Raw genomic sequence first — 10867 nt, 5'->3', positions numbered from 1 at the left:
GGTATGCTGGCCTCGTTTTCCGTCACGTGTTTTTCGTTTTCGGCCGTTTACACCGATCCGACAATCAAAAAAATTGTTTTTATAATTTTCGTCATGTGACGAGTGTTGTTTTGTGGCCTATTCCTGGAGTGTGATTGGTGCTTCCACGACAACACTTGGCACATGACGAACTTTTGCGGATCCTTTGCTCCCGTGTAGACGCGCGAAAACGATACAAACGGAGACCACCTCGGATCAGCTTTGATCGTGTAAATGCTCGAAAACGAAAAAAGAAATGCGGGACTGAAAACGGAAAACTGGCCGTGCGTTGTCGTGTAAACGCAGCCTTAGACCATCCCACTATGCCTGCCTGCATAATAATTTATTTTTAAAAAACTTCTGCGTGATCACAGCTCACGGGCAAAGACAACAATTGTATATTGGAGCATACTGATGGTGAGGCTTCTTGCCCTCAGCCGACCTGAGGTCTCGGCGTCATGGGGACAAAAAACGCAAGTGACACGTACATGTACATGTACACGGTATGAAATGTTTAGAGGAGAGACAGTGCATTAGTTGAAGGCTAGCACGTGACGTAGTGATAATTATGGATGTGAATAATTGTACACCGACAAGCGAAATACAACGAAATGAATGCATAATTTGAAACATTTGGTTCTCCAGGGCACTAGTACATTATACGAATGAAGAATATAATTACCGGTATGTAGGTTGAATAGGTTGACTGACGTTGCTGCCTGGAGTTTGGGAGGTGTTTGTTGCGCTGGAAACGCAGTGTAATTGTTAGTTGGTGTACCTACTGGTGTTCAGGATCGCATAGCACTACAATAATTCAGTTTATCACTCCCTTAGTATTGACTCCCATTGATTTTCGCTATAGCTAAGCAGTCAAATATTCCTGCATATTTCACTCCTTAGGGCTATATTGACTGCATATATTTGACTGCTTAGGGGTTGCGCAGTTGAACGGTGCCTAGTGCAGCATTGTCACTGCATGAGTAGGTGGTGGTGCAACGGTGGTGCAATTATAAAACCGGGATTCATGAGGTTATCGTTCTGGAATTTGAAATACGGACTGTTTGTCGTGATAAATATAATATTGACTGCGTACTTGGTCAGTATAGGAAATAGAACCTCGTAAAAGACCTCGGCTTCGCCTCGGTCTTTTACACGGCTTTTATTTCCTATACTGACCTCGTACCCAGTCAATATTAGATACGTACATGTACATGTAGGCACCGGCGGATTATGCCGGCAGAAAAAATGTGCACGGATCGACACATTTTTGCCATCAAAAAGACAGCTCTCTCGACCAAGTCCCCAAGGAGTGACACGTCCAATCCGTGCTTGTCAGTCAAGTTTAATCGGATAAATGCGGAGAGTGAGACACGCACAAGCTAGCAGTCTCCCTGCCGCAAATCCTGGAACGCGTGCAGGCAGTGCAACGGCACATGACATGGCACACACACACCATGACCATGCTCCTCCACATAGTGTAACAGTGCTGCACTCCCTGCGGCTGCGATAGCTATATGAACAATGCACAACAGTCTTCGCTCAACAGTGTGAAACCGCTACTTGAATCGGACGAAGTACCTTTGCTGCAACTGCAGACAAAGTTGCGGACACCATGGCCAATTGCGATAGCACCTATGTGAGCCTGTATGAAGACGGGCTGGACCCTATGCCAGATGAGCAGGCCGACCGTGTTGTTGTTATTATCGGGCGAACAGGAGCGGGAAAATCCGCCATGGCGAACGTGCTGGCAGGTAAAGAGAACCTTTTCCATGAGTCTTCGGCAGGTATGACCGAGCCGAGTGAAACGCCGACCGAGCTGGTTGCGGTTCATTTCGGAGGTACTCGGTACGTACTGAAGATTGTGGATACCATTGGCATTGGTGACAAAAAGCTAAAGCCTGTTGAAGTCCTCAATCAGCTTGCCCATATTGCGAGTAAATGCACCGGAGGAATAAATCAAGTGCTGTTCGTCATCCAATCTCGCTTCACGAAAGAAGAGGAAGACGCCTTGAGGAGTGCCATGTTTCAAGGTGAAGTAATCCAATATACCAGTATAATCTGCACCAAATGCGTCGAGTATGAAGATCCAGCGGAGGAGATCAGGTTGAAGAAATACTTGCAGGAGATATCGCCCGTCATGGCGTCCGTTAAGAAATTTCTCTTGGTAGACAATCCTCCCACGACGAGGAAAATAACCCGCGAAACAGCGATGGACGACCGACTCCAATCTCGGAAGCGAGTTCTCGGACATCTCATAATGAACTGCAAAGAGAGATATTCACCAGACACGCTGCAGCGCATACAAGAGAGAGTCAAGGACAAGATTGACGAGGAAACGAAACTTGAACGGTTGCTAGAACCAACCAAGAAGGAGCAAGCGTCATTGCAGAAGGAGCTGGCCAGCATCCAACAGACCATGGATACCCAGAGGCAGACCATGGAAACGCAGAAACCTCAGATTAACAGGCAACTGAAAGAAATGAAAGATCAAGCGGCTCAAAACATGATCTCTGCGGATCAGTTTGAAAGGCAGAACAAGGAGTATTTGGGCCGGTTAGCAGCAATGGAGGAGGCTAAACGCAGGGCAGAAAGTGAAGAATCGCAAATTAAACTGTTGCAAGAGCAGCTCTTAACCCAGAAAAAACAGCAGATCGAGGTTATGAAAGCCCAATACCATGCCCAAGTTCAAATGCTGAATGCTAGGATCCAGCAACTGGAGCAGCACCGAACCCAGCAAGAGCAGCTCCGAACCCAGCAAGAGCAGCTCCTAACCCAGAAAAAACAGCAGATCGAGGTTATGAAAGCCCAACACCATGCCGAAGTGCAAATGCTGAATGCTAGGAGCCAGCAACCGGAGAGTGCGAAGGAACTGGAAACTTTGAAGCGGGCGCGAGCTGACCTTTAAGCATACAAACAGCGTCGGTGGTTCTAGAAGATTTCTAACCTTTGAACTAAAAACTAATAGTAATAGGAACTGGACCATGCTTCTGAGGAACGATAAGCTATGTGTGTATTGGGTATTTTCTATTTTTTCGACGTCCTATTATCGATTGTATTCCGCATGAAAAATCTTTTCTGAAGTAACGTGATCAGAGTGGTGTGTTCCTGTCAAGTTTTTCACCTCGCAGTTCGTATATAATAAATTATGTACGTTACACTTTCTTCCATCTGTTTTACTTTTTGTTTCACCTACTTGGTATTCATGTACATGTATGCATTTTCTAAAGATAATGCATAGTAGTACCCGCATAAGAGCTTCAGTAGAAATCAAGACGCAAAGTACACATCCCTTGCTGATTCCTAAGCACATTCGCGATCCATTTCTTTATAGTGTGCTGCATCAGTGAATATTTCGAATACATCAGTTCTAGTGAGCTGCAGGTGGGGGCAAACGGGTTTGTCGATACAGTTTTGTCTCAAAATATTTCCCCTTAATAGTGATGGTTATAATGTACTAGTAGTGCGATGCAGTATGCTGTTTTCATCATTTCAGTTCCCTTTCTAAAAAAATCGAGTCACGTCTTGTTTTGATGTTCACAAACTGGCATATTTAAATCAACAGAATTGACGAACGTTACAAACGTCGCATACTGAATACCTTGTAAACAAAATGGATAAGGGGCGAAGAGAAGTGTTGAGCGCAGCAGAGAGATACTTAAATGGAGGGAGGGATGAGGGAACAAGGATAACGGGTGTGATTGAGGTAAACAAGTTGACGCTGGATCTGTGGGGCGTTAGCTTGATCAACGTGATGTTTCATGCAGTAAACACATGCTTGTACCCTGTAGATACCGAAAAAAGGAAGGAATGCTGTGGCAGTGTCTTTCTCCAAAAGTAGATGTCGTGGAAGGGCGGAGCTGGTATTGAATTGAGCAGCGTTCTGCTTGTACGTCAACAGCAAGTGTCGATCATGCTGCCCTGCCACTGTGTGCACATGACTGTGCCACTTGTATATTTATATACATGTACACAACAGAACAACAAGGACAATCAAGGCTTGTTTGCTGCTACTTTAAGTTTCATGCTCACGCAATCATCAGGCACCATGAAGATCGGGTGCCGACCATGCCGGTATATATGCCAGGAGAGGGTGGTATAAAAAGCTGTGTGAGACTGTGGGGGCTAGCGGTGATATTTTAGGCAACGGGCTGTGTGCAGAGTATACATGTACATGTACTATACAGCGCACGTACAGAGATGCAATCCTAGAATGATACCCTCCGGGGATTTGGCATCGACCTGATAGAATCTTCGCCATCTTTTTGTGAGCTGCTGACCCGCCTGATTGAGCCGGAGAACATAATATTAGTCAGTCTTCTTGTGTGTGTGCCTCCTGATACCACTCGGCGACCTATTACACTGGTGGCAGCGGTGGTTTAAAGTAACAGTTTATTTAGATTTGAACCCATCGATAGTTCACTCTTCCACTTATTCATCCTTCTCCGACTATGGCTCAACCCGCCGCTGCACCTGCCGCCGCCGCCGCTCCAGCACCCGTTCCCGCACGCCACGTGCATAATTGGGCCACACCGGCGAAGTATGCAGGTCGCCTGGAAGATAACTGGGCAGCCTGGTATGCCCAGTTCCAGCAGGTTTCCGCGGTCAACCAGTGGACACCGGCGGAGCAGAGCCAGTTTCTAGGCCTGTCGCTTACGGGCGACGCACAATTATAATTACCAAAGTTTACCGTAGGCGGTTCGTGCGGGCCAAATAGCTCCGCTCGCCCAAGCTCTCGCCGACCGGTTTGCCCCTGCACAGCGCGCGGAGCTGCACCGCGCAGCGCTGAAAGCCAGCCGCCAAGGAAAGGGCCAAACATTGAGTGCCTTCTGCGAGGAAGTAAGGTCGACCACCAGTCGCGCATACCCGAACATGGCTGGGGCCGATAGGGACCTGCTCGCCCGGATTCAGTTTTTAGACGGCCTAGACTCCCGGGCAACCCGCATCCGGGTAAAGGAACTGCACCCTGCTACTTTGGATGCCGCACTTCAGGGAGCACTACACCAACAGGCCATAATGCATGCCGAAGCACCGGAGTCTACCCCGCTTCCCGTCTGTGGCCTGTCGGACGCTAAACAGATGGATCATATCGCCAAAGCGCTCGAGGACATCGGCGCCCGACTGGCCCGCCTGGAACGAGCGGACGCCGCCACACCGGATCAACCACGACGCACATCTCAACACGGTACTCCGAGGAAACGAGGCAACTGTTACAATTGTGGACGCATGGGCCACTTTGCCTCTGAGTGCCGCCAACCGCGCCAATGGCAGGGAAACCAGCGTTCACAGCGGTCCTGAGTCCGTCGGCTGTGAATACTTTGCTATGGACTCACCATCCGGTTAGTTTACCTTTAGGAGCTTATCTGCTCATACTCTTTCTCGTTCTACTTGGGCTTTCCCCTGCTTTGGATGTTGTCCGCCGTCTAGCTATGTTGGGATGTGTGTTGGTCCTGATTCTTGCGGTTATCTATCTCCTGTACCTGACACCGCCATTTAATGTTCTCAAATCCCGAGTTACTACATTCCTTTCACGCTCCTCAGCACGCCGTCCCTTCACAGTCCCGATCACCATTCAGTCCATTCCATTTAATGCCCTCCTAGATACCGGATCTGCGGTTACCTTAGTCAGTACGAATGCTTGGTCACGTATACCTACGCATACACCTTTGCAAAAAGACACTTTACCGGATCTTGTTACGGTTGATGGGTCATCTGTCTGTGTGCATGGATCTACATGTTTGTCATTCGATATTGATGGTCGTCACCTGTCTCATAATGTTCTCGTGGGGGATGTTCAGCCTGATGTTTTGCTGGGGATTGATTTTCTTCGAACGCATGGCTGCATCCTCAATCCCGCTGATAATTCTCTCCAGTTTCCCTCCATCTCTCCACCTCCTGCTGAGCCCTACGATGTAAATGCAGGAGGAACTCGAGTATGTCATGTCCAACTCGCCCAGCCCGTCGCTATACCACCGCTCAGCCAGGTACTCCTGCCTGGCAAGCTCCAATTCTCTCCAGGTCCAGGGGCCTTTCTCTTAGAGGCATCGGGTAAGTTGCCTGAACGATAATTATGATCTACTATGTCAGGATGCTGCCATCCAGCTGCCGGCCGTGTCTGACGCATCTCCTGCTACTATCGCTTACCCTGTTATCAACTTCTCCAGCGAGCCGATCACTCTTCCTCTGGGTCTGCGCATTGGCTCCGTTACGCCATGTGTGCCTGTCGACGACCTGGATTCCCCTCAGACCTGCGCCGCTACTACCCTTGCCGACGATCAACCAACTCCGCCAACTCCACTGTTCGACCTCAGCCACCTGGATAACACTGAGTGCAGTTCCGTTAAAAACCTGCTGAGTGAGTATGCTGACTGCGTTTCCAACGGCCCATTCGACACTGGCCATACTGATGTTTACACACACACCATCGATACTGCCGGATCAGCTCCTGTCCGACTAGCCCCGCGTCGTCTTCCCATCCACCAGCAACAAGAGGTTCGTGAACACATTGATAAGCTGCGCGACCATGACATTATTCGTCCGTCTACCAGTCCGTGGTCTGCACCAATTGTAGTTGTTCGAAAGCCGGACAAGTCCATCCGCCTATGTGTTGACTACCGTAAGCTAAACAATGTTACAGTGAAAGATGCGTTTCCTATGCCGCGGATCGACGATGCCATTGATGCCATGACCGGCGCTCGTTACTTCACAACCATTGATCTTGCGTCCGGTTATTGGCAGGTTGGTATGGATAAGTCTGCACGGCGTAAGTCTGCCTTTGTAACGCCCTTTGGCTTTTACGAGTGGACATGCATGCCCTTTGGTCTTTGCAATGCGCCTGCTACTTTCCAGCGCCTGATGAATACTGTTCTCGGTGATCTTGTCCCGTCTATTTGCCTTGTCTATTTGGATGATATCATAGTTTTCTCCAGGACGTTCGAGGAACACCTCGAGCGATTACGCTTGGTTCTCAACCGTCTCCGTGATGCCCACCTCAAGGTCAAGCCGTCTAAATGCTCTCTAGTCAAATCATCTGTTGGCTATCTTGGCCATGTGTTCTCGGCTGATGGTGTTCGACCTGATCTCGCCAAAATCAATGCTGTCGCTACCTGGAAGCAACCTACCTCCATCACCGGGGTACGCCAGTTCCTCGGTTTTGCATCCTACTACAGGAGATTCATCCAAGACTTCGCTAAAATTGCGACGCCTCTGCATGCGCTGACAAAGAAACACTCAACGTTCTCCTGGCCACCCGCGGCACAGACTGCCTTCGATCAACTCCGCCAACACCTCATCTCAGCACCCGTCCTTGTCTATCCTGATGCCAGTAAGCCCTTCATTCTGGATACAGACGCTAGTGATCATGCCATTGGCAGTGTCCTTTCGCAAATCGACCCTGATGGTGCAGAACACCCCATTGCCTATGCCAGCAAGACATTATCGTCAGGTCAGCGTAACTACACTACTACTAAACGTGAGTTACTCGCAGTGGTTGAGTTTACACACTTCTTCGGTCACTACCTACTTGGTGCCAAGTTCCTGCTTCGAACCGACCATAAAGCCTTGCTGTGGTTGTCATCCTTCAAGAACCCTGATGGCATCGTCGCCCGTTGGGTTGAACGTCTCTCGGCTTTCGACTATGACGTCCAGCATCGACCTGGTTCGCAGCACACAAATGCTGATGGCTTGTCCAGGATATGTGCATGTGTGTTGTCCTCGTCTCGTAAGTGCATGTGTGTCCCGCCGCCTGCTGCTGTGCGTACATGCGGTGTCTCTCTGTCAACAGGAGCACCCACAGTTGTCTCTCCGCCAATGTCGGCTACAGTACAGTCCCCATCCTGGCTGCCTAACAACAACAACTCTGTATTACGTGATGATCAACGAGCTGATCCCACCATCGCCAAAGTCATTACCTGGGTAACTGCAAAGGACCGTCCCGCCAAAGGATCCCCCGAACTCGCTACAGCTAGTCCTGACTTACATCATCTATGGTCACAATTTGATCGTCTACTCATCATCAATGATCTACTCTACAGAAGGTATGAGTCTAGTGATGGAGCCACGTCCAATGTCCAACTACCCGTCCCCGCCTCACAACGCTTAACAGTCATGGAAGCCCTCCACAACGCCGTGGGCTCAGACCATTTAGGTATCAGTCGCACTGTGGACAGAGCTCGTCACCGTTTCTATTGGCCTCATATGACATCCGATATTGAGCGCTGGATTCGTGCCTGCCCAGACTGTCAAAAACGGAAAGGTCCCCACCGCAAGCCCAAAGCGCCCATGCACTCTCAGCCGTCATCCTATCCCAACCAGCGCATCGCTATAGACATCATGGGTCCGCTTCCAATTACGGATCGTGGCAACCGGTATGTCTTAGTTATCATGGATTACTTCTCCAAGTGGGTGGAAATTTTTCCTATGCCAAACATGCTTGCATCCACCGTTGCTCGATTACTCTTTGACGGTTGGATATGTCGCTACGGTGCCCCTGCTGCCCTGCATTCCGATCAAGGTCCACAATTCGAGAGCAATCTGTTTAAAGATCTGTGTCGCATGATGGATGTTACCAAAACTCGAACCACTGCATACCACCCTCAAAGTGATGGCATGGTGGAAAGATTCAACCGCACACTCGAAGCCATGATTGCCACATCTATCTCCGACCACCGCGACTGGGACCTCCACCTCCAACATACAGCGTTAGCTTATCGCACCAGTGTTCATGCATCAACAGGTTACACTCCGTTCCTCATCCATTTCGGACATGAAGCTGTTCTCCCACTCGACTTGGTCTATGGTCGACCCCGTGATACTCCACCGTCCTCCTATCATGAGTATGTTCAGTCCCGACACACCATTACCACGAATGCTTTTACGCGTGCTCGTCAACATGGAATCACTGCCCACCGCCTGCAGAAGAAACAGTATGATGGTACGTCTCGCCCTTCACCCAGGTTTCAGAAATCCGACCTAGTGCTTCTCCACTCCCCTGTTGTCCCCACGCATTCGTCACCGAAGTTCCACAAGTTCTGGACTGGTCCGTACATCATTACAAGTGTGATTGATGAAGTGACAGTACGTATTCGGAAACAAGATACCGCCTCTCGCACTGCTATTGTGGTCCACGTCAATCGACTAAAACCATATGTTCAACTACGAGCACCGCCTCCGTCTCCCGTATCCTATGATGCTGATGTCCACATTGATCCCGCTGTTGTCCCTCCACCAGCTGCTCCTCCTCCTCCTATTGCTCAAGCCCATCCGTACAACCTACGAAATCGCCTACATATTCAGCCGCCTAACCGATACTAAGTATACATCACGAGGACGTGATGAAAAATAGGTAGGGAGGGTGTAGTATCCCTGGCCCTACTTGACCTACACATGACTAGTAGTACATGTATTCATGCTAGCACGCGACACTGTAAAGCACCTCTTGTCCCACCGGTTACTCCTAAGTGCTTCTCCCAGCAACCACTTTAATACTTTGAAGTAGGACTACTAGACAACCCTGCCTGCAGACCGGTACGGCATGACCTGTATACATGTTGCACACATTCATGCTGTACTACATTACATTGATTCCTATAGCCCGTTCCTCATCACTAACTCTTTTGATTACTAGTTCTAAGATATCTTCCGCTTCTCTTCTTCTGCCAGATGTCTTCCCAGAATCCATGTCCTAGCTCGCACACAGTCAAATGGCTTTTCCAACCGCTGTCCTCTTAGTAACCTTCACGCCCCATTAGCCAGCCTGCCATTCATATTAGTTTCCTTCATACTGTTAGATTGCATTCCTGTTACCTAATGGTTGCTCGCTACTTAGGTCCATTCTTCCTCCTACCTATTCCTTTCACGTTATCTCCTTGTACGTCTTCTCCTTGCACTACTATTTCTTCCCTTGCCATGTATATGCTGTCTATGCTATATAAGCCCTATCTGCTCTTCCAGAGATCAGTTTAGTTTAGAGCAGAACAGAACAGAGTCCCTCCTGGCAGATTGAGCCGGAGCAGTTGTATTCCTTTCAGAGTCCCTCCTGGCAGATTGAGCCGGAGCAGTTATATTCCGTTCAGAGTCCCTCCAGGCAGATTGAGCCGGAGAACATAATATTAGTCAGTCTTCTTGTGTGTGTGCCTCCTGATACCACTCGGCGACCTATTACATAATGACTATAGTTGAGCCAATCTCAACTCAACCAATCAGCAACTGGACATGACTTTTGAGTTTGGCAGACACCAGGCATACCGTACCACAGAGCATCCTTTTTAGTATATAATAACACATGGTACGAAGGGCATTATGACTGATTTATGCCCTGGTGCGTAGCCCGAGGTCGTGCACCGTAGCCCAAGGGCTGCAGGCCCGCGGGCTACGGTGCACGACCGAGGGCTACGCACTAGGGCATACAATCAGCCATAATGCACGACGCACCATGTGTTTATTATAGTTCATATATGCCACGTGCCTAGTTGTAGACAAATAAGGTAAACATGGTCAAGGGAGGAGGAAGGTTCCAACTTCCAATCAGCTGTCATATGAATGAAGGGTCGAACAAGATCGGAAGGAGCTTTCTCCGTGGAATGATAGAACGTTTTGTGTCAGATTTCCTTGCAGTTCCAGGAATATGTCTTTGCATTTTGGTGTTAGTGTTGCCTGTTGGGCGGTACGAAAGTTAGCTGATTCGCTGCTGCTTTGGAGTTAACGTTGGCCGCAAACATCCTTGACCAAGTGGTCCATGATGCCTTTCCTCTGCGCAGGGCGACCGCACTATTGTTTTTAAGATTAACATAATTATTACTTCTGCATATGCATTACATACTATGATCATGCTGGCTCCATCCCTTATCTCCTA

The 10867-nt window shown here is 48.9% G+C and overlaps 1 protein-coding gene across 1 annotated transcript; it reads left to right on the top strand.

The window, feature by feature from the left end:
* The first annotated feature begins 1491 nt into the window (after positions 1-1491).
* On the top strand, positions 1492-3613 carry LOC135829685 (uncharacterized). The gene has a single exon (XM_065342075.1). It carries the CDS (start codon positions 1631-1633, stop codon positions 2921-2923), a length of 1293 nt encoding a protein of 430 aa, XP_065198147.1. The 5' UTR covers positions 1492-1630; the 3' UTR covers positions 2924-3613.
* The last annotated feature ends 7254 nt before the right edge of the window (positions 3614-10867 follow it).

This window comes from Sycon ciliatum, chromosome 13, assembly GCF_964019385.1.
Source record: "Sycon ciliatum chromosome 13, ocSycCili1.1, whole genome shotgun sequence".
Taxonomy (NCBI): Eukaryota; Metazoa; Porifera; class Calcarea; order Leucosolenida; family Sycettidae; genus Sycon; species Sycon ciliatum.
The sequence above is the reverse complement of the archived record's forward strand: the minus strand, read 5'-3'. Positions and strand labels throughout refer to the sequence as shown.

What these genes read in the sequence shown, in the direction of transcription:
- LOC135829685 (XM_065342075.1), top strand. Translation starts at nt 1,631, where the DNA reads ATGGCCAATTGCGATAGCACCTATGTGAGCCTGTATGAAGACGGGCTG.